This window comes from Camelus dromedarius, chromosome 8 (genome assembly GCF_036321535.1).
Source record: "Camelus dromedarius isolate mCamDro1 chromosome 8, mCamDro1.pat, whole genome shotgun sequence".
NCBI classification, from domain to species: Eukaryota; Metazoa; Chordata; class Mammalia; order Artiodactyla; family Camelidae; genus Camelus; species Camelus dromedarius.
In genome coordinates this window covers 20,316,588-20,339,308 of record NC_087443.1, presented here as the reverse complement: position 1 = coordinate 20,339,308, position 22,721 = coordinate 20,316,588, and the positions used below count along the sequence as shown (strand labels likewise).

Genomic DNA, 22,721 nt, shown 5'->3' with positions numbered 1-22,721 from the left:
TTTTCAGCCTGTTTTGTTTTAACATCATTGGGTCCCTGAAACTCACCCCTAAGAAATTCTTATTGCTCAGTTTGTAAACCATTTCTCTTTATTCCATAAATGTGTTCTTAAAGACTTTTATATAACTTGCATTATTTAATATACTCAAATTTGCAGTGACTTTTATTTAATGATCATTTAGTTCAAAAGCACTCACCTAGGGCATGAATCACCTTTAACATATTCCCCATCTCCTACCCCATGTCATTCCCTCTCCTTCCTTACCGAACCCCCTTGAGAGGATTTTTCTATGTTAAGTATTCCTATTACTTTTTAAAATCCAGGAAATTCTTGTTAGGGTATGCTTTTGGTAAAGGTCTTCCCCAACTTTATCTGTTTAATAAACTCATATTTGCATTTATCAAGTATTAGAAGAGAAACAACAAGACCTGACTTCACCTAACTAGGGCACTTGTGTGACTCTGGCAAGTCATGTAACCTCATGTAAAATGGGGCAGTTGAACTAAGGATCCTTTGAAGTAAGCTGATTTTGGTCTTTGTCTTGGTTTTTGCTTTAAAACAGGATGTACCAGAAGGATTGTTTGGACTTCACAGTGAGAAGATGTCATAAAGCATTTCTTTATTAGGGCAGCAGTTTTTAACTTTTTGAGTCATACATCCCATTGAGATCCTCTCTCCAACAAAATGCAATACAGACAGTTTTGTATGTATTATCAGTATTATTCATACACAACCTAAAGCCAATTCATGAATCTTACCATAGGATCATTTCTAAATATGGCTTGGACTTAACAATTTTTGTCTTGAATTGAAAATGAAAAACAAATTAGTAGAAAGGACAGGGCTTCAGGTTTCCAGACATTTTCAGAATTCTCACCTCATAGTTTGCAGTGAAGTGTTAGTGTTGGGTTGAGTATCACTTGCGATTATTTTTAGTGAGCCTTTTAAAGCCAAAAGAGACGTTACTGACCACTAGAGATAGTCAGTACAATACAAGTAGCTCGGTCTGCAACTCTGTCTGCAACTGATTTGCTGTTTTGTTTCTCATAGCACAGGTGCAGCAGTGATCAATGGCTCTCAACATCCATCGTCATCATCGTCTGTCAATGATGTGTCTTCAATGTCAACAGATCCGACTTTGGCCTCGGATACAGACAGCAGTCTAGAAGCATCAGCTGGACCTCTGGGCTGCTGTAGATGACTACTTGGGCCTTGGGGGGGTGGGAGGGTTGGGGAGTCGTTTAGTCATTGATAGAACTACTTTGAAAACAATTCAGTGGTCTTATTTTTGAGTGATTTTTCAAAAATGTAGAATTCATTTTGTAGTAAAGTAGTTTTATTTTTTTTTAATTTCAAGTGATGTAATTTAAAACTTAAGTTGTGTTTTAAAACAGCAACAAAATTGTATTGTATTTTTGCTGTAATTAACTATATAATGTAAACCTAATTATTTTATCATGGTTTTAAATTTTTGCATATTTGCTTTATCTTATGCTGCTGATTTTTTTTTACTGAACTTGTAAGATTTTGTTTATCAAAGCAACTATTATGTGGTGACTTGCCTATATCATGAATTATTTAAGATTTTTATAGTTTTTTTTAATTAGAATTTATTTCAAATGTTTTGTTCATGATGCTATCCTTCAGGGTTATGTGCTTATCAATGAAATAACCCCAGAGGAATGAGGGAAAATAACCTGTAGCCAGTTATATTCAGGAATAACTACTGTAAATGATGAACGTGTTTTTAAAAAAAAAAAAGCCTCCAATATTTTCTACTTGCCAATTCTGATTTAGTTAACAACAATTGGTAGGTAATCCTACACAAATTTTAGCAAAAGCCCCATCATCTAAATGGCAGAATAACTCAGAGCATGTCAATGAAGATGCTGGGCGTCTACCACCACTCTCCTATCCCCCTATCCCACCCACCAAAAGTAAAGTAGGAGAATATGGTGTTTTCTGCAAATCTGTGGCATGCTCAAAGCTTATGGTCACGTAAAATCAAGAGGATACTTCATGAATAATACATTTCAATGCAAATAAACAGATGGTTCACCTTTACTAGCCATGAGCCTGTTTTTGTATACACTGAGTGAATCTACGCAGGCTGTGGGTCCCAGCAGTGATCTGGAGTCTGGTCTTTCCCTTTCCTGCAGCCTCGGGCCCTTGGACCTGTCCAGTTTCCTGTTAGAGTATCAGTCAGTTGAGCACCAGTTCTCAAGGTGTTTCTGGCCATTTGAGTCTACCTGTGGCATAATCATATTTATACTAGCTGTCGGGAGGTTCCAAAGCCTACTTAGATTTCTGTAGGTGATGTATAAAATGAGCAATATACCGTTCATCTAAAAATAGTAGCACACAGCCATATATAGGATATCATGTTTTAAGGACTGTTTCTTCACATTGAGCAGAGCAGGCATAAGTGGTGGTTATTTAGTCTGAGTCTTTCCTTTTTTTTTTTTAATACCTAATTTTCAGTAAAACACACAATGTGGATGTTGAACAGTGTAAGAATGGTGCTGCTCCTGACAAGTTGTATGTTAACTGTTTACATTTTATATCTGCAGAATTATTTCTCTATAACTGAATTTTTCTTAAGTAAAATGTCATTGAAGTCTCATTATCTCTGAAATACGTTGTCTGTAATGCCCCAGGCACTTTTTATTATTTTTGGAACAAGAGGGATATCATGTAATGAACTGGGAAATGCACACTTAAATAAGCGAAAGGTTCCAGGCAGAAAGCCCATTGGAATTAATGACCAACAGGAGCAAGAACGGGTGTGGCTCAGCGTGCAGCATCTGAAAGCCCGCTTGGCATGTTATTCATACATTTCGTGCAAAATTCCTTTTGAGTAAGGTATTTTAGGTCATTGTTAATGTGCAATATTTAGGATTAAAATACATTAATAGCCTTTTTATATGCTTTGAAATAGCAAGTTTGTTTTTGATGGTTTAAAGTCGTGATTTCTAGTCTCTTTTGAGGTTGTCAGCCGTTTTATCAATCCCTTTTCTACTCGTATGACAGGCTGCATTCACTTTGTTAGGCAAATTAAAGTTTTGAGACTATAACACCTTTTGAATTGTAGGAACAGGATTGGATTTATGATTTCAGAAGAAATTCGAGCATGAATGTGTTCTTAGTTCGTATTAGTCTGACGATTAACTAGCTTTATTTCTGTAGAATGGATTATTTCACTGTTGCACTTTAACAACTGACATGCTCTCAGAAGATTCTCATATTTTGTATTTCCTTGCTGATAAGCCATCTCTATTGATACAGATTTTGGTTGAGCAGGGAAAACCAGGTGTTGTTACTGTATCGTTTATTGTATATGCCAGCTCCCGCTTGCTGACCAGCATGTTTCAGTTGATTCAAAGAAAACTCTTTATTAGTCATGTAGACTGAAATATTTAAGTTATGCCCTGAATAGAAAGTCTGTATGTTAGTGTTGTGTGCCCTGGGTTTTTAAAATGCAGTATCTAAATACAACTTTCCCTCTTCTCTTATAAGTCTGTTAAACTGAAGATGTTCTAGTTCTTTTTATTTTAGAAGCTTTTTGAACCTTTAAAACATCTTAAACGTTTATGGTTTTTAAGAGGAATTACAAGTATGATTTCTTCTGTCAAGCAGTACTTACGTAAACCCACCTTGCTTGTCTTCTAACTTTGATTTTTCAACTTTTTATACTTTAAATACCCATTGTCTTACTGTCAGAAAATTATTTTGACCAAGATTTTTTATTCAACTTTGTAGGTGAGGAAAGAGACACTAATTCTTTATACATACTTCTTCGGGATTACAGTTCTGTTTCCCTGTAATATGTACCATACTATTCTGTTACCCTCTAATGGATTCCAACCATTTGTTAAATGATCTTGTTGTTGGGATTGCTTAATCATAGTACATATAAAAGGAGCATCTCAACTGTTGCATACTGTTTGCTCAGCAGCACTCACTTTGTCACACATCCTCGGCTGCTGACTGCTCCTGGTGTGCACTCTTCCAAGTTGGTAAAGGCACAGTGCATTGACACCAGACTTCCTAAGAGAAATGCCAGCCTCTTAAGTGAGGAGGCTACCACCCAGCCCCCTTAATGATATCGAGAAGCTTGACTGTACTGCAAAGCAGCAGACCTTCCCGTCAGCCCTTTGGTTATTTGGTTCCACGCTAATCCTGCTGCATTGTCTGAAAAGGTGAAGGTGAAGAGGACATCGATGTCTGGTAGTGAAGTCAGCAGCAGGCAAGTGAATGCAGTTGGGGTTACAGATAAGACTTGGTACGCACTGTTGGCCTGTGTGTGCTGCACTCTGAAGACGTAACTGCTCATTGTTGCCTAGGCACAAGCCTGTACAACATTTTGAGGTAAAAACATAGTCTATTTTCAGAAAAAAAAAACTGTTGTAGTTTGTGAGTTGTTGTTCATTAGTCAGACACTAGCTGTAGAGTGAATGCATGACGCCCCACGACCCCCGTAAACTCACCGGTAGAAAAAGCAAACACCACTGTTCTGTCGTTAGCAGCCCCCCTAAATGTTGCCTCCGATCCTTTATGTTTTAGGACACACTGTGTTTCTACTGATCTCTCTTAGGTTTTTCCTGAATCAGAGGAAACTGATTTTTCCTTAATAGCAAGAAAGATGAAGAGGTAAAGGGCATTGAAGCAGAAATGTATAGTTTGGGGTACGATTAGAAAACTGGTAAGGAAAACAGAAATCCTAATTTCAAACTAACTGCTCTTAGTTAAGTGCTCTTAAGGAGAGTCTAGTAAGAGTATCAGTTTCTGGCCATTTCTGGTTTCGATTCTCTTCGTTACTGAAACTTCTGAGAAATATTACCTGTGGATTAGTTTTGCACAATGTTCTATTCTCACAGTAACTTAACAAATTGAACTAGGTTTTTATTGAACTACCTCACACTAATTTTCTGTGCTTTCCCAAGTAAGCTGTTGCCCTGACTGTTAGATCTTCACTGAGTGTGAATTATAAATGTGTGTTAAATACTTTATAGCCAGTGTTGACACATTACCAGTAAGTATGTAAAATATATACCTTGCATCAGTAAGAGAGACTCACCTGTCAAATCTTCCACTGTCCGTCTCGGGAAATTGTTAGATGTGCTCGTTGGACATTATGCTGTCTGTTTCTGTAAGTAGAAACCTGCTCGTGACATCAGTCCATTCTTTACATTTTACAAAAGGAATAAATCTTAGTAAATTTTACGAAGAAATAAATTACTTTTGTAGGCCCGATATTTGGTATATTTTTGAGAAGCTCTTAATCTTTTAGCCGAATGATGAAGTTAAACTGAACTAGCTGTCTACCTGGACTGTGACATCTATTTTCTCATTATAGCTTATCCTGTTCAACAGGTTTTGAAACCTGCAACCTAAGTATGATAACTGACATCTGCTTTTCTCCCTATATGATGCCGTTCCTTCTTCATTCCTCTCCCTTCCCTGTGTTCCGTTCCCTCCCCTCCCCTCCCCTCTCCTCTCTAGACAAAACAAAATGGGGCACTTTGTAGGGAATGCTGAGGTAATTATTGTGGTTTTTAATCATTCATGCCCTAGTCATTAAACATGCACCACTGGAATGTAAACAATGTTATCTAGTATGTTAATTGGTTATAATATTTTAAATAAAAAAGAAAAAAGTGGTATGAAAAATTATGAAATTAAGAGTTTTTTCATTGAAAACAAAATATAAATTTGTGGTAAGCAGTTTTTCTGGGCACCTTCAAGATTCCCTATGGACTGGGATCCACAGGGTACTAGGACAGTTCTCGTTAGACTTGGATTTTATACAAATTCTGAAGAGCCTAAACTACCGCCCTGGTTTCCTGGCTTGTGTAGTCTTGCTTTTCTGGTGTTGGAACTTGCTAGAGAAACATTATCTAAAAAGGAGAATTTGCTTCAGTTCCCTTAACCTAATTCTTGGTAACCATGTGACAGAGCAGCCATCATGGCCACTTGGCAAGAGTAAGTATTGAAAGAGGATCTGTTTCAAAACAAACCAGGGATTTCGGCTCTGCGTGCGCTTCCAGCTTTGCCAAGCAGGTGTTCTCTTTGCCCACACCAGGCAGGCTGCTGTGTGGGTGTCAGGCTCGCCCACTGCGGACGTCCAGTCTCTGTATGATGACACTTCTCCCTCTTGCTCAACTCTTTCTCCAGATGACCCTCGTACCCACGTGGTCACATTCCCCTTCCCCTACGCTCACACTTCCCTGCCCTGAGGAAAGGACAGGCTGGGGCAAGCTTCTACCTGACCATGGCTGCTCCATCAGCTGACATGGTTGCCAGCCTGGCGCTGTCTGCCTCATCGCAGTCACTGGAGAGGCCCCCAGTGATAGACTGGGTGGCAAGACAGACATCGGTGTTGAGTGTTGAGCTAATTTCATTTGCATCCAGTCAATACCCTGGTGACACCAAATGAAATGGAGTAATTCGTTCTTGTTAATTGAGGTGCTGCATTTATTTTAGTATTGCTCCTTAAAAGGTCCATTGACTTTGTGTGAGTGAAAATTAACTCACACTGATTTTGTGGTTTGAATTTTTTTTTTTTTTTTTTTTTTTTACTCTTTATAGGTTATACACCAGTATGGCTTTGGACTTCATCTGAAACTAAAAGATACTTGAGATATGTTTTATAAAGCTAGGCTTCTAACGTATTTCATTTCCATCCTGTTGTCTCTTCCCCTGCTTTGGTGATTAGTTACATATTTCATTTAATTTCATCAGTTAATGTGTGTATATGTGTCTTAGACCCTGTGCTGGAAGCTGGGGGTGGAGAGAGATAACAGAAATGGACGACGCTCAGAGTCTAGTCAGCTTGATTGAAGTAAGTGTGTGGAGGAGTGAAGACCACGCCGAAGGGACACGGGGAAGGACTGGTTAGAGGAAATGAGGAGGGCTTTGCGGAGGAGGCGTGTTTCTGAGGAAGGGTATCCCCAGGGAAAGGGTAAGGCAAGGAGGAAGGTGTGTGTACGCGCGGCCTGGCGGGGTGTGGGTCTGTGAGGAGAGAATATGACGGGAGGTAAGACTGGAAAGTTGGAGATCAGAATTGAAACATTTTGAAGAAATTGTTTTCATTTTAAAGGCAGTAGGAACTCCTAGTTCATGAGAAAGAGGAGCAGCATGACCAGACCTTTGTCTTAGGAGGGTCACTGACAGTGGGAGCAAGTCTGGTTAGACTGGAAGTGTGGAGACTGGGGACTGGGAAGCCAAAGATACTCAGTTGAATAATTCTCATTTGAGAGAAATGCCTCAAAATCAGTACTGAGGTTTCGGGGTTATGCTTGTTTTGTGTTCTGAGACGTGGAGCAGTTCACCACTGTGTTTCGGTTCTGTTTCATGTCATTTCCACCGTTCATCCATTCCAGCTGCACCTCCTCCACGGCCTGTAAGCTACAGCTTTGTGCACGTGCTTTGGTTGTTACTCCCGCATTTGCCCGTTTGAAATCCTCACTGCTGAAGACCCAGGCCAAACAGTTCCTCCTCTGATAAACCTTCTCTGCAAGGACTTTTTCTTTCATGTCCCCGTTGCATGTTTCCTTGCTCAACTCTATTCCTTCGTTCACGCCCTCCCCGCTTTGTTCCATAGAGGACGTAAGACAGCAGTGTGCTGTGTGCCTCTTACAGTCGTTCTGTGAGGACATCCTGTGTGCTTGTCTGCTGCTGTCGCTTCGCCCTGGAATTCCCTGGGAGGAAGAACCTGTCTTACTCCAAGTTCACGGTGCCTGGGAAGTAGGCATTCAGTAAATGTTGGGCTGTGTAAGCTAATGACTAGGACCTGCCTTCTACGCCGTTTCTGTCCTCTGACTTCCACTATGCATGGCCCTCAAGATGTGGTATAAGGGAATTGCATACAGCGCTGTGAAATTACTGTAGTAATGTGGACATGTGCTCTGACACCAGATACCCAAAGTGTAGAAGCCTGGCTTCACTCTTGGCACCTCACCTACAGCAAGTTGCCAAAACTCCATAGCTGTTTTCTCGGAGGGGCTCAAGGGAGAAGGTGATTCTGACAGAAATAGTACCATGAGAGGGGTGGTCTTCTTACAAGCTTCCCAAGATGATTCTGTTATGGTCCCTCCGTTCGTTATCAGCTGCTTAGAGACCGACATCCCCAACCCTCCACCAGGAGCAGTGGTGATGGGAGGCAGTGTGCAGCAAAGAATCAGGGAGGTCAGGCTCTCAGGGTGTTACTAAGAAGGGAACCAGGCAGACATCAGGAGACCCCTGATGGAGGCCAAAAGGGGTGAGGAGGTGGAGGAGGGCAGACATGCAGCCAAAGTGTTTATCCCGCCCCGCCCTTCCTCAAACCCTTCAGTACCTAGCAGCAGTTCCCAACGTTTGTTGCACAGAACATGAGTTCTGTGCTGAATTAGTAGCAATATTCGTGGAGAGCTTACTCTATGCCAGGCACAAAGTGCTTTGACCACATGAGCTCACAGAGTTTACAACTTGATGAGGTAGGAACTATTACTCTCCCTTCTTATGTGATGAAACTGAGGCACAGAGATGTTGAGTAACTTGCTCATGGCTACACAGCTAACGATCCAGTGGGGCCAGGATCTGAATCTGGGTAGTCTGGCTCCAATTTTCATCTCTAACCACTGTGCTCTACTGCCTGAGAAGTTTTATGTGAACAAAGAAGGGTTTTGTGTGGTCAAATAAATTTGGGGGCTGTTAGTTGAAGGAGCAGCATGTTTCTCATTTTTCAGGATGTCTCAGAGATTTTAGCACGTAAACCCACCTACAACTGTGTCCCGGTTCTCTGTCTATCCTACCTCCTCTCTCCGAAGCCAACCCTTCCACATTTTCTGGCCTTTTTTTGCACTTCCCCTCCTCGTTATTGCCCTGTTCTCTTCCTCAGCAGCCTCTCCTCTGCTGGATCATTCTTGGCAGCACATGAGCGTGCTCCAGTAATCCCCTTCTTGGAAAGCTCTCCCTTGCCCCTCCACTGTACCACCCCACTTCTCTGCTTCCACCTGCTCCCATCCACGTCAGCGCTTCTGGAGAGACTGGTCTGGGCACGCTATCCTCCCTTCACCTCTCATTCAGTCTTCACCCCATTCCTGTCTAGCTTCCAGCCTGTCACTCTACCACACATGGCCTAGACCACGCCGACAGTTCCCTGACTAGTTGCCCTGCTCCCACTCCCTGCCCCCAAATTCCTCCACTACTCACCGGTGGCCAAAGGAGCCTGGTTGAAACGTAAGCCAATTCATGCCCATTTATTTAAAGCCCTTGAATGCTTTTCTATATCCCTTCAAATAAAAACTCCACCATGGGAGGCAGGGCCCTACAGTGTCTGGCCCCTGCTGGGCTCTAGCCCCGTCCTCCTCCCACCATGCCAGCAGGGGGCGCTGGCACTCATGCAAACGTCTGTAGCTCTGCCCCTTCTGCCTGCAGCTGTCTGGTTGCATGGCTGCCCCTTCCTGTCCCTCAGTCTCAGTTCCGTCACAGGGACAGCGTCTCATATGTACAAGCTCACAGCTAAGTAGATATGACAGTTACCCCACACCACTGCTGCCACCTCTCACTGTCCCTTTGTGGCAGAACTACGCAGGATATTGGGGTAACTCTTCAGGGGGCTGGGGCCCTGCATCGAAAGGAAGGGGAGCTGGTGAAATCTGTTGTCATTGTTACTCCATTTATTGCCCACAGGTCAGGGAGCGTGGATTGTGGGCTCCATTCTGAAGCCCTGTTACTGCGTGTAGTGACACGGTTCACGCCTGATCCGTTATTCCAACAGCCAGGTAAAGTGAGAACTATCTCCCCCTCTGTCTTTGTCTCTGCCTCTGTCTCTTTCATACACATACATCCTTAAAATTGTATTCTAACTTCTTTAAAAAGGGACATTTGTCAGTCTTTTAAAATAAGACAACTCCCTTTTTTTCAGTATGAGATTTAAAATTCCCAGTTTTTGCTTTAGAGTCAGGCACGAATTTTAGAACACTTTTGGAGTAATTTGAGACTACAATCTTAGATTTTTACCAATTTTCCATTCTTGCATGGTTGATTCATCCGTGATTTGACAGATTTTCTTTTTAGTTAAGTTGCCTTTTCTAAGTCTAAAGCATTCATGTAGGTTTTCAAAAAATTGATTATCCTTTCACGTTTATAATTCATTGGTTTACTTAATATTAAATGATGTACTAGATATAACGAATCTACAGGTTTGGAAAACAGCTTCTACAAATGTAACTCAGCTGGGGAGAACGGAGCGGATAGGGACAAGGTACTAGGCCAGAGCCCCAGCGTCAGTGCTCAGTGCTTTACAGGCAGAAGTCAGTACGTTTTACAGACAGAATGGAGAGTGCTGGTTAAGTGGCAACTGGAGTACAGAACGTCTACGGAAGGTTACCAACTAATTTTCAGAGAAAAATCACATGTGCAGGTCTTAGTTTTGCCAGCAGGTGGCAGGTGCAGCTCATGAGCTGGTTTTGGCCAAAGACTTGGCCGGAAGCTGAGGCTTTGCCACTATTAATGGCTAAGACACACAGCCTCACTTTTCTGCTTTCATCATGTGAAACCCCTTTGGTCCTTTCTGCTCCTTTGATAGCCTGACAGCGTTTTCTCTCTAGGTCATAGTAAGCAGAGTTCCAGGACTGTGGTGAGGGAATGCAGGACCATAAGATACACTGGTGTTCCCACCTGTCTCCTCCTAGCCTGTTTCTCTGAGTGGGGAGCAGGCAGCTGATGCCTATCCTACTGGGCTGTCGTGAGGAATCTGTCCCTTCCTGTTCTTTTCTTTCTCCTTGAATAGAGGTCAATATTTCTCCTCCCGGGGAAGCTGTCACCCAGATGACGGCTATGATGGCTGCGAGCCAGGAGCAGGTGCAGGTGGTACTCTCCACTGTTCCCACGCCCCCGCGCGCCCAGGAACTCTGACCACTGATGCTGCTGAGGGCCCTCGGCTGGCACCTGTCCCAGCAGATGGCCAGTCGTCGGCCTGCCTCCCCACCGCTGGGGTTAGCATCCACCTGGCCTGTGGGCTTGCTCCTTAACAGTGAAGGGCCAGCACTTCCTGTGAGCACTGAGCGCCTGGATCTGCGGCACTGCTGTGCTGGTCTACACCTGACTCCAGGTGGGTGGGGGTTGGGTCTGAATGACTTCTCTAGACATGGTAGTCCACGACTAGGGTACTCTGGTGACCTCCACTCCCCACAGAAACCACTGCTTGGGGGTGGTGGGAGGTGAGGGGTGAGGGCACTGTGAGCAGGGGCAAGTGACGGGACATGGGCACTAGCACTGCCTGTGCCCCGGAGGCCAGGCCCCTCTGCTCAGAGGTGGCTTCTTTGGTGCCCCTGAAGGCCCATCCTGAGGGGCTCTGGCCCAGGCCTGGGCTGTGTGTGGTGGTGGCCAGGGAAAGGCTTTCTTGAAGCGTCTGCCCCAGTGGAACCTCCAAACCTGAGGATGAACTGAAGGAAGAAGGTGAACAGGAGGGAAGGGAGAGGAACTAGCACTAGCTCGCGGGGTGTGTGCAAGGCAGGTGCGCACAGCCTGAGGCCGGGGCCCCTGGAGGACAGCGATCAGGCACTTCCCGTCACCTTGTCTCACTGCTCCTTTAGACACACGCCCCGTCACCCTGCACGTACGGAGCAGGGGGTGCGGCACCCAGGCTGAGCTCTGTCTCAGGCTCTGACTCTGGAGCAGGGCTGGGGCCAAGCGAAGGAAAGCAGGTTATGGTGGAGGCCGAAGAGGAATGCTAGGACAGACCAGCTGCAGGTGGCTCAGAGCGGGTCGGGGGAGTTGGGAGGCGGGGAACCCATAGTAGGTGGGGGGGAGTGGGAGGGAGGAAAACCCTCCTGCTTGGAGCACAGATGGTGGAGTTGAGAGCACACACATGCACCTACTGCCAGCTTCAGTGGCCATGACAAGGCTGGGTGCTCCCTAAGGAGCCTCACACCCCACTCCTGAAGACCCCCTGCCATTCCATGCATGGGACGCCCTGAGGACTCCCAACCTTGTGAGAAACAGAGGTCACTTGGTAATCCTCACTTCACGTGCCGGTAAAAAAGGAGTCAGGTATCCAGGCATCATGCTTTCAGAGCAGATTTAATAAAGAATGCAAAAGGTTCCCAGGGGGCTACTCAGATCCCGGGTGCCGTCTGTTTCGGTGGCCACGGGACTGTCCCCTCTGATGCCTGCCACAGCCTGCGTGGTCAGAGCTGCATCCAGACCCCGTGTGGAGCTCGGGCTCCCGACGGTGCCCCCCAGCATCCCAGGGCTGGGGTGGTGTGTGTCAGGACTTCCCTCTCCAGCCGGCTCCGCATCTCTGGGCACCACAGAGGCCCAGGTCCCAGCTGCAGAGGCTCTGGCTCCTCCTCCCTGCCGACGGGAGGGTGCGCCACGAGGCACGAAGCGAGTTCCCCCCATTCCTTTACTTTGGGGCTCTGGCACCTTTGGCCCCAATGGTCAGGCTTCCCAGGGTTGAAAAAAACTCCTCCATTTCCTTCTGCAGCAGCTGGTTCCTCTTCTCCGCGTCCTCCCGCGCCCGCTCCGAGTTCCGCAGCTTTATTTCCAGCATCGCGTACTTCTTCTTCTCCTGGTCCAGCTCTTCTTCTAGCCGTGACATTCGTTTCCTCAGGTCGGCACTACCTTCTTCGAGTCTTAAAAATCAAGAAGAAAGTGATATGTGATATTTGTCTTTCCCTGAAATAACCTATAATGAAAAATATGAAAGAATATATAACGTATATGTGTGACTGAGTCACTATGCTGTACACCAGACACTAACAACACTGTAGATCAACTACTGCAATTTAAAAAAATCTCTGCCAACTCGATAGACAAATAAATAAATACCATGAGTAGATGCCAAAAAAAGAAAAAAATTGAGAAGACAATTTTAGACTTGGGCCCACTGAGTTTGCCACGTGGGCTCCACCGTCTGCAGATGCCAGGTGGTCAGCCTGGCACGGGGAGAGGACGGTGCGGGCTCAGACCTGGCGCCAGACGAGGCCACATGGACCACATCTCCTCACAAGACCCTGCGCTTCACCCCGAGCCAGCGGGGGCTCACCCCCAGAGACCCTCCCTCGGTTTCTGGCACTCGAGGCCGGGCCTCCCTGAGTCTGCATGCAAATACAGGTGACCACTTGCCCTCTGGCCCAGCCAACCGTCCTGCTGAGGGACGGCCCGCTGGCTGGCAGAGAACAGGACTGGGCCCTGAACTGAGAGGGCAGCAGGAACCTGTCTCCGAGTTTGCTCTCCTGCGAGGCCCCTTGAGCTCCAGTGACTCACAGGAAACCCTGTTCGGGATGTCACTTCGTCCTCCATTCCCACTCAGCCTCCACACCCCGGCCCAGAGGCCGCACCGCCTGGGGAGCGTCTCCTGATCCTCCCCAGCAGCTCACACACACCTCTGCTCCTTCCTGCTACCACAGGGCTCCGCCACGGGCACCCATGGAGGGGGGCACCGCACCATGCAGACGTTGGCACAGCATCTTTTCCACCAGACAACGTGCTCCTGTCAGGCCTGAGGGACGTGCGGCGCCTGGCCCCTGGGAACCGGGCTGACTGAGACACGTGACTGTGCATGGGACACAGACTGCTCTCAGCCCTGGTGCCCTCTCCTAAAAAGCAGGAGACAACCTTCCCCCAGTGTAGCTACAACGGCCCAAGGAGACCACGTGTGCACCACGCACCACCTGGTACACGGTGTGTGTGTGGAGCAAATACCGATTCCCCGCAGCACCCAGGCCCAGGCCCAGGCCCAGGCCTCCACCCTCAACCACTGAACACAAAGCACGGAGAAGGGAGAGAGCCTCCCTTCACCCCCACCCCCATCTGAGCACTGGGCCTGCTGTCAGAAAGAAGCCCCCCCCCACTGCTTCTCCTCCAGTCCGGGTCCCTCCTTTGCCAGGTCCTCCCCACCCACGTTGCTCTCAGGCACAGCCTGGGCCTCCCCTCCACGCCGCTCCTTGGGTGACCTTGTCCAGCCTCCAGACTCAAAAGCACCAGCTCCGTGCCGACAGCTCTCAGTCTTTATCTCCCTCGGTTCCACTCAGAAACTTAATAAGTATCTCCAACCCAAAAGGCCCCCCGCCGAGCTCCTGACCCTCCCTCCCCAAGTCACCCTCCCACTGCCCCAGGCTCCCCGCTCAGTAACCACCTTCTTCTAATTGCTCAGACAAAACGAAAACATCCTTCAAGTCAGTTCTTCCTCTCCCTCCCCACATCCAATCAAAACTGGAAAAACTCTTCCAAACATGTTCAGAATCTGGCTGCTTCTCCCACCTCAACTGCTGCCCCTTAGGTCCATGCCACCCGCAGTTCTGGCCTGGGTGGCCGGGGCCTTCTAACTGGACTTTGTCTGCCCTTGAGCCCCGTCAGGAGCCCCTGAGCACAGCAGCCAGGGTAACTCATCAAAGTGATCAAAGTCCTCACGGCCCTGCAGCAGCTTCGCATCTCACTGGGAATAAAATCAGGGCATCACTCCTGCCAAAAGGCCTCTCGGCCCCCTGTGCCCCCACTCTTCCCTCCACCTGCCCACACAGCCCCAGCCCCCCTCAGCTGCCGGCTTCTGCACCTGGCCTTCTGCCCACAGCACTGATGCCCCCTCCCAGCCGTGCCTCCCCACCCTCTCCCCCATGCTCCCCTTTGTTCACCTCCTCTACCTAAGCTTCTAACATATATATTTTTAAATCTATCCTGTTTATGGTCTCTCTGTTCCCCCTCCCACTCTCACCAAATAAGAACAAGATTTTGATCAGTCTGGGTCATAGCAGTGTCCCCAGCATTGCAGACAAGCAACACAGTCAGGTGTCTGGGGAATGCAGGGATCAGGGAGCAGGGGAGGGGCTCTGAGTCCCAGGAGGCAGGGCAGAAAGCTGGTCTCCCCGCCCCTCCCAGACCAGACTCCATCTGGGCAGACATGTCCCCCAAAGACCCACTGGAGGGGGCCCCAGTCCTACCTGTGTCCCTCTAGAACACCCCTTCTGGTCAGGATGACGGCCAGGCCACTCTGCCAGCGAGAGCCCCCCAAGGGCTGCCGCTGCTCTCCCTTTGTCTCTGAGAGCCTTGCCTGACCTCCGACCCACCAAGCAGGAGGTCACGCGAGCATGCTGGACGTGCCAGGCACCCCCACCTACCACGTCATTTCCTCCTCACGACAAACCGATGAGGTCACTTGTCCCCAGGGGGCCTGCCCAGACACTCAGCCAATACACAACGGGCAGGGACTCGAATCCAGAGCCCACCAGGTGACAACACTGCATTTCCCCTTGAGAACCCCAGCCTCTGAGACAGTGAAAGGCCTGGAGGCTCAAGCCAGCCCCATAAACAGCCGAGGGAGCGAGAAGGTGGTCCTCACCCCACTCTGAGGCCGTCCTCAGCCAGCCTCCGCCCAGCCTCCGCTGTGTGGGCAGGTGGAGGGAAGCACCTCCAGGCTTTCCGCAGTTTAGTCTGAGCTCACCTTCAGCAGTCATCACCTCCCAGCGAGCCTGCGGGGAACTTCCACCGCTACCTCTGCCTGGTCAGCTCCAACCCAGTGCTGACAGTGTGGGTTTTCTCCGCAATTTTAAACCTCAGGGTTTTTCTCCTATCGTGTCCTTTCTCCTCCTCCCTCAACTCAGTCCTGTTGGTCCTTCAAGTCCTGGCTCAGACATCACCTGCTGTGACTCCCATCCCTGACCTCCCCCAGGGCAGGGGCCACTGCCCTTTCCTGCCATCTTCCCGCCGTGGACACAGCACCTGCACACGCCTGACACACCCCAGGTACCCACGAGACGGCTACAGCAGAACAGGAGGGCCAAGTGCTGCCTTTCCAGCTCCCTGTGGAAATCCCAGGCTCAGAATTAGAATCCCTTCCACCTCCACGGTCTGATGGGAAAAGGCAGCCTGCTGAAGCCCTCTGCTAGTGCTTGGGATGAGGACTCATAGGCCAGGCTGACGCCAGGCCTGGGGCAAGCGGAGCTAAGGGGTCTGAGGTGCTGATGGGAGCACTGTCCAGTGCGGGCTCTGCTGGTGACGTTCACCGGGGAACTCAGCCTCTCAGAGCTGGAAAGTACCCTCCTCAGAGGGAGGCTGGGAGGATGGAACCAGGGCCCATCAGTGAGCAAGACTTAGAGAGTGGCACGAGGTGCCCTCTGACCGAGCAGGAGTGAGGGCTGGGCTCAGCACGGCCAGCTCCCTCCTCGGAGGAAACTGGATTCCGATCAGGAGTCTTCACTCCACGCCAGGCCCAAGCACGGTCAGCCAGCCAGGCCAGTCCGGGGCCTGCACTGCACGTGGGCCCTGCCCCACACACAGCGCCCGGGCTGCAACACACCTTGGGGGCTGGCCTCCTCCCACATAGTGCCCGAGTCACTCTGAGCAGCTCAGGCTGAGATTCTAACTCACTCAGTGGTTCAGCAGGCCCTGAGGCGTTCTGACTGCATGCCAGGGCCCCAGCTCCCAAGCTTCCCCAGGATAGGACCCCCACCCCTCCATTCCCAGCCCTGTCCTGGGGACATTCTCCCAGAAGGGCAGCTGGCGGCTCTGAGCCCTGCTCCAGAGGCTGACTGCCTGGGGCCGGTGTCCAGTGAGCAGCTGGCTGCGAGGGCTCTGCCCAGCCAGGGAGGGCCAGCCTCGCACCGCCCTGCAGCCACAGCCCTTTACCTTTGCACACTCGCCTCGTACTCAGTCCTCTGCCGGCACAGCTGTGCCCTGAGCTCTGCGACCAGGCCCTGGAGCGCCTCGGAGCGGCGGGCGTGCTCCCGGGCCGGGCTGCCCGGCTCGCTGGGCTCGCTGCTGCTGATGCAGGTGCCCACCCCATCCAGGCCGCACTCCGGGCCCAGGGGTCTGCACTCCTCACTGCTGCTGGGGGCGGGGGAGGGCTCCAGGGCCCCCTCGGTGTGCAGGGAGCTGCAGGCGGAGGAGTCGCTGGCCCGGCAGGCCGTGCAGCTGCTGACCGAGCCCCTGGCCGAGGCCTCGTAGGAGGAGGCCCCAGACCACGGCGTGCCGGCCCCGCTGGACGTGCTGGGGAAGAGGCTGGCTGGGGGCACGTTGTCGTAGGTGGAGAGTCTCTGCTCGGAGCCTGAGTCCTTGAGCCGGTCTCCCGAGGAGGCCCGGCGGTGGCCCCGCAGGGAGGACAGCCCATTCATGAGCCAGTTCCCTCCGGAGGAGATGATGGGTACCTCCAGGGATGCGCTGCCCACCTTCGGGCTCCCGGACCGGGACCCCGACTGCCGGAAGGAGGACCTCCAGTTGGGCAGAGTCTGCACCTTCTTCCCAGGGCTGGTGGCAGCGGGGCCGCGTCGGCTCCCCAGGCCCGTGGGAGAGGTTCTGGAGAGCGCCGCCACGGCGGCCCCATCCAGAGAAGAGGTCCTGTGCGAGGGCAGGCCAGGGGCACCGGGGCTGCCGGGCTCTGGCTGGCTGTCCCTGGTGACCTCCTCCGGGCCCCATCCCACGGTGCATGGGGGGCCCCCACGTGGGGAGGCTGGCCCTTCTGTGGTCCTCGAGGTGAAGAGCTGGCTGTGTTTGCGGATCAGGACGGTCATCAGGTGCTGGACCAGGGAAGTGCCTGCCAGGAAGAAGCAGCGAGAGAGGCCTGGCTGTGAATGTGAGGGCCTCCAGCTCGGGCTCTCCAGAACCTCTCCCAGGGGTCAGGGGAAGCTGCAGCTCGGACCCAGGGTGCCTGGCCCTGCTTGTAGCCCCAGACCAGGCTGCCCTTTAAGTGAGGACTCCATGAGAGCTTGCCATCTGCCAGCCTGAAGGAAAGGACAGACACCACACCCTTCAAGTCCAGGCACGGACAGAAGGACCGTGCCCAAGATGCCCTTCCTCCGACGTGGGGCCAGGAGCACAGAGAGGCACTTCGCGCCCACCCCAACCAGCTGGTGGGGGGAGGAGAGGCACGATGCCCGTGAGGGCTGCGGGGTGAGCCAGTGCAGGCTGGGGCTGGAAACCAGGACCTGCATGGCAGAGGCCTCCCGGCTGCCCCATGTCACCGCCCTGGGCTGCCCACAAGGGCTGTGCCTGACTGTCCATACCCTGGAGGGCACAGGACACTGAAACAGGGAATAGAGATGTCCTATAGGTGCATGTGGGCGCACACACACAACCCTACATACACACAACACACACACACACAAAATCCCTCCCACAGTCATAACACACACACAATCCCTTACACAACCACATACACACACACAATTCCATGCACATACATACAAATCCACACAGCCACCCCTGAACAGTCCCCCCAGTGCAAACACAGTCACACACCCTTACACACAACCCCTCTTCTCCAGGCCACGGCCCCTGACGTGCAGCCTGTGGCATCTGTGGGGACTCGGTTCCTGAGGCGGTGCGGTGGGGGAGGGGTCAGCGACAAAGGGAGGCAGTGCAGAGGGTCCGGGGTACTGATCCACCTGCCTCCTCGCCTCCACTCATCCTCAACCAAAGACCAGAGCCTGGGGGATGGAGGGCGGCTTCGACACAATAAGGTGGGTGAGATGCTTGGACATAACTGAGAATCGTGGGGAAAATTAAGTAAAGAATCTTTAGTCCAGAAAAGCAAGTGAAGCAGGAACTCAGCAAAGTCAGCAGGGTGAGCGTTTGCCCTCAGGCATTCATGCAACGTGGCAGGTGGGAGGGAGCTCTGGGGCCTGGGGCGGGTGCTGGGCATGAGTGCCACCCGAGGGCCACACCCTCAGCTGGGGGAGGGGAGCAGAGCAGCCCCAGAGCCACCCCACACCCTCCACAGCACCCCCCAGGTCACACTCAGTGAGGAATGGCACCGGGGGTGGGTCCTGCCTGAGCCCTGGCCAGCCTCTGCGCCCCTTAGCTGGGACTGGCTGTGGGTTTCCCGTCTGTGAGCGGCAAGACTCTCACAAACCCCGTGGGGACCGTCTTCCGTGGGGTCTCCAAGCAAGGCTCTCATTTCCATGCCAGCCTGCACCTGTGCCCTTTGAAAACTCTGGCTGACAAATTACCTCGCCCCTCCCGGCCTGGCTCATCTGTAAAATGGGGGCAGTAACCGCAGCTCAGGCTGCTTGCAAGGTTCAAGCAAGGTGATGGAAGTAAAGCCCTTGGTGGAGGCTTTACTGCGTCTTCCAAGCTTGGCAGGGGCAGTGGGCTGTGCCCGGCAGCCGTATTGAAAGCATACTGAAAGCAGCTGCTATGGCTGCTGGTGTTTCTCTTTTTATTCTTTTTCATTATAGAGCAGAAGATCCCCAGGGTTTGCAAAGCTCTGACATCCAGAATAAGCCTATGACAACTACTTACTCAAAAATTACTTTAGTAAAGCAAAAACACCTGTGTGTATTCAAGGGCAAGGACACCGACCTTTTCTATACACCGCTGCCCGCCCCCACCCCTCGCCATTCTAATTGTACCCTATGACCCCGTGATTTGCCTTCTACAGCTGACCCCACGGGGGAGGAGGAGCCGGGAGAGGAATGAGGCAGTCCGGAGAGGCTCCTGCCAAGTCCCCAAGGATGGCGCCACCTGTCCCGCTGGCCTGGCATGAGGGTTCTGAGGACCTGCCCAGGACCAAGGTGAGCCCAGAGCACCGAGCACCACCACGCCCACCCCGACCGTTACCTTCCATGATGGTCACCGGGTCTTCTATCTGTGGCCGAAGTATATTAGGTCCAAAAACGGTTGCCAGGTTCTGGACACTCATCTTGTTGACATCTGAGTGGGACTGAACTTCATCCAGAAACCTTCAAAGTTAGGAAGAGACAGCTGGCAGAGAAGCAAGTCCTGATGCCAGATCTCCTGGGAGCTGCCGGGCCCCCACGCTCGGCTGCACCCACGTGTTTCCACAGCTGCCGGGCACAGCCAGCTGCCGCTGCCAGGCTTGGAAGACACAGAACTTCCCCTGGCATCTAAGAGGGCCATCAGAAGCAAAGGCCACTGGGACAAGGGCCCGTCGTTGGCATGGAGGGACACAACTCTCCCACCTGCAGTGGGGACAGATGCCTAGGAAGACCCAACCCCCTCCCCAAGACACAGGGCTGGCAGGGGACCACCCTGGAGGTCCTCTCCCAGCACCTGAGCCCAGGTCATGGTCAGGAGGCAGACCCAGAGGAGGCCGAAGGAACAGGCTGTGAGCCTCAGGAGTGCGGGGTGTGTCCTTTTATATTTCCTGTTGGCTTGACACTCAGGGAGAAGTGCGGGTGAGAGCAGAGCCAGGCCCCCCGACCCCCATGGAGGGCACGGAGCCGGAGCACAGGGGACGGGAGCCCCCACCCCGGTCACTTACTTGCAGATGTATCTGAGCAGGTTGTAGTTGACCAGGGGAAGGCTGCTCACTTGTTTAGCCAACTCCAGAGTCCCCTTGAGAAAAAGAGTATTTCAAAGACCAGCAATGCGGCCCTTCTCTTACTGGAGGGAGGGGTGCGTGAGGGGGAGTTGGGAATCAGAGTCCAGGCCTCCATCCATCCTCCGCCCATGCGGCCGGGCCCCAATTGACCAGGGGGTGCAGCCACTCCCATCTCCCTTCGAGGAGCAGTCAGGCCAGGCTTGTGACCTCTTGGGGGGCGAAGCAGATTTATTTTCCAGAAGCTGTTTTGAGGGATGTGCCTCTGCAGGGCCACAGAGGAATGCCGGGGCCAGCGCTCAGCTCACTTATCAAGGCACAAATATTTGCCAGATAAAGACCCCTCGTCTCCCACACGGCCACAGGGAGGGCAAACAGTCCTTCCGCAGCTGGAGCAGACCCGGGCTGCAGGCGGGCACTGCAGGGTGGGGGTGGGGGCCCTGTCCTGGGGGCAGTCTCAAATTCTTTTGGGAGGAGGCAGGATAGAAACAGATGAAAGGTCTGGTTGTTTCTGAACCCCATGGCCGGCCGGCCTGGGTAGCCTGGGTTGGGGGTGGGAGCAGGTGATGGAGCAGGAGTGCCTGCTGGGTGGTGGCCCAGGCTGGGTACTCCGCATTCAGGGGCACGGCTGGGGCACGGCCTGCTTCAGGAGGTACCTGTCTCTCAGAGAGACAGAGGCCTGCAAGCAGGGAGGGGACACTCCGGGCCAGAGTTCCCTCCCACACAGACTGGGATGGTGGAGCCCTCCCCAGACTGGGGGGTTCCAGGCCTGTCCCCACCAAAGAGCAAGCCACTCCAGGACCGCACCCTGCACCCCAGACACACACAGAGCAGGCTGCAGGACAGGATCTGTGCCAGCAAACATCACGAAAAGTTGTGACCCCACATCTCCCTACTAATTGGCAGGCCCCCCTCAGCCCCCACAAGATGGGTCCCCATGAGCCACTAACCTCCCCCTCGTCCTTGGTGAGCAGCTGGGCGCAGCTGAGGAAGTCCTCGTACCTGGCGAAGGGGACCACGGGCTCGGGGAGCTCCCGCAGGTAGAGCTTCAGCAGGGAGGCCACCGTGTGCACGTCTGTGGTGCTGCAGGCGGGGAGCCATGTGTGAGGCCGGGGCACCAGGGAACCACAGGAGTGACCAGCACCTCGCACCACTCGCCTCAGGGGCAGCCTCTGCTAGCATGTCCGTGTGAGTATGTGTGTGAGCACACACGCACGTGCACTGTGACAGCTGGCTAGGGAACCGGTGGGAGTGAAGGGCCCCCTTCCACTGGCCTGATGCCCACCCCCCCCCCACTGCCTTCTCCCAGACACCTCTTCTGCCGACACCCTCACCTCCTGGGTGCTTATGGCCCCAGTGGGTGCCCAGCCTTGAGCCCAGCGCCCCTTCCCTGACCCGGGGCGTTCACGAGTTCACTGCCAGCCACTCTGTGAGCCGGAGCCCAGGAGGTCTGGTGGGTGGCGGGGCAGGACAGGAGGCAAGGAGGATCAGCGGTCTTGCCTTTGGACAAAGGCCAGCCATTCTACCTCCCCCGGGGCAGAGGAGTGGGGGTGCATTTCTGATCTGAGCCAAGAAGATGCAGAGTGGCCTCCACTCTGCAGACCTCGCTGGCGGCATCCATGCCCATAGCCCCTTCCTGGCTCCTCCTGGCTGCTGGTGGTTCACAGCGCTCCTGGGCCCGGGAGGCCCGGCCCAGCCAGTGGGGCAGCCCCAGCTCAGGGAGCCCTGCCCCTCCCCAGGGCCTTGCCCTGATGGCCTCACCTTCCTTCCTCCATTCCTAGAAATGCACTTCCTCTCCGCCCTCCCCACAGTTGGCGCAAGGCTATTTCTTGGTACTTTTTTCTTAAACTCCCCTCCAACCCTCCGTCCCTGAATCCAGCCCTCACCCCCAGCACTCAAGGAGAATGTTCCACAGCCCACAGCACCATGGGCGCACACCAGCCTGGGAGCCCTTCCAGGGCAGGTGCTGTCACCCGTCCCAATCCTGCCCCCAGTGCATCCAGAACACAGCCACGGTCTCCTGCCTGTCCCCTGTACACCTCACTCCCCTACAATCCACTCTCCACGTGGCAGCCCAGCCCCTATTTCTCACCCCAGCCCCTCTGCTGGCTTCCAGGCACCAACCATTACCTCCCTGGGGGCCAGGCTGCCTGCTGCTCCCATCTGCTCTGGGAGCCAGGAGCATGCCCTGCTCTGTGCTGTGGGCCAGGCGGAGGGGGCCCCCGGCTGGGTGACGGGAGCGCAGGCTGGTTCCCTGTGTGCATGACTTGTCATTTGTCCCAGCCACATGAGGGCAGGACCTTGTCTACTGTCTGTCTCGTTCACGGCATCATCCCATGCTCTCACTCAACGGATGGATGCTGAGTGTCATAAGGAGGGTGTGAGAGTCACTGGAGCCAGCAGGGTTGGGCACAGGGGAGACCCTCCTCCACGCTCAACAACAACGTGGTCAGGGCTGCGG

General features: G+C 52.2%; 2 protein-coding genes across 12 annotated transcripts in view; one reads left to right on the top strand and one right to left on the bottom strand.

Moving 5' to 3' along the window:
- Positions 1-5,253, top strand: part of MAPK8 (mitogen-activated protein kinase 8) — a 91,845-nt gene extending 86,592 nt beyond the window's left edge. For 4 of the 5 annotated variants that reach the window (XM_031460992.2, XM_031460995.2, XM_064487955.1 and 1 more), the window contains one exon: positions 1,056-5,253. In XM_031460992.2, coding sequence (XP_031316852.1) covers positions 1,056-1,201 — 146 coding nt within the window. In that variant the 3' untranslated portion in view covers positions 1,202-5,253. Of the gene's footprint in view, positions 1-1,050 lie in introns of all 5 variants that reach the window. The other variant, XM_031460996.2, reaches the window with a different exon arrangement.
- Positions 5,254-12,047: 6,794 nt separating this feature from the next.
- Positions 12,048-22,721, bottom strand: part of ARHGAP22 (Rho GTPase activating protein 22) — a 179,612-nt gene continuing 168,938 nt past the window's right edge. For 6 of the 7 annotated variants that reach the window (XM_064487949.1, XM_064487948.1, XM_064487951.1 and 3 more), the window contains 5 exons: positions 21,211-21,343; positions 20,204-20,277; positions 19,540-19,661; positions 16,612-17,515; positions 12,048-12,620 (listed from right to left, as the gene is read on the bottom strand). In XM_064487949.1, coding sequence (XP_064344019.1) covers positions 12,392-12,620; positions 16,612-17,515; positions 19,540-19,661; positions 20,204-20,277; positions 21,211-21,343 — 1,462 coding nt within the window. In that variant the 3' untranslated portion in view covers positions 12,048-12,391. The remainder of the gene's footprint in view (positions 12,621-16,611; positions 17,516-19,539; positions 19,662-20,203; positions 20,278-21,210; positions 21,344-22,721) is intronic. The other variant, XM_064487952.1, reaches the window with a different exon arrangement.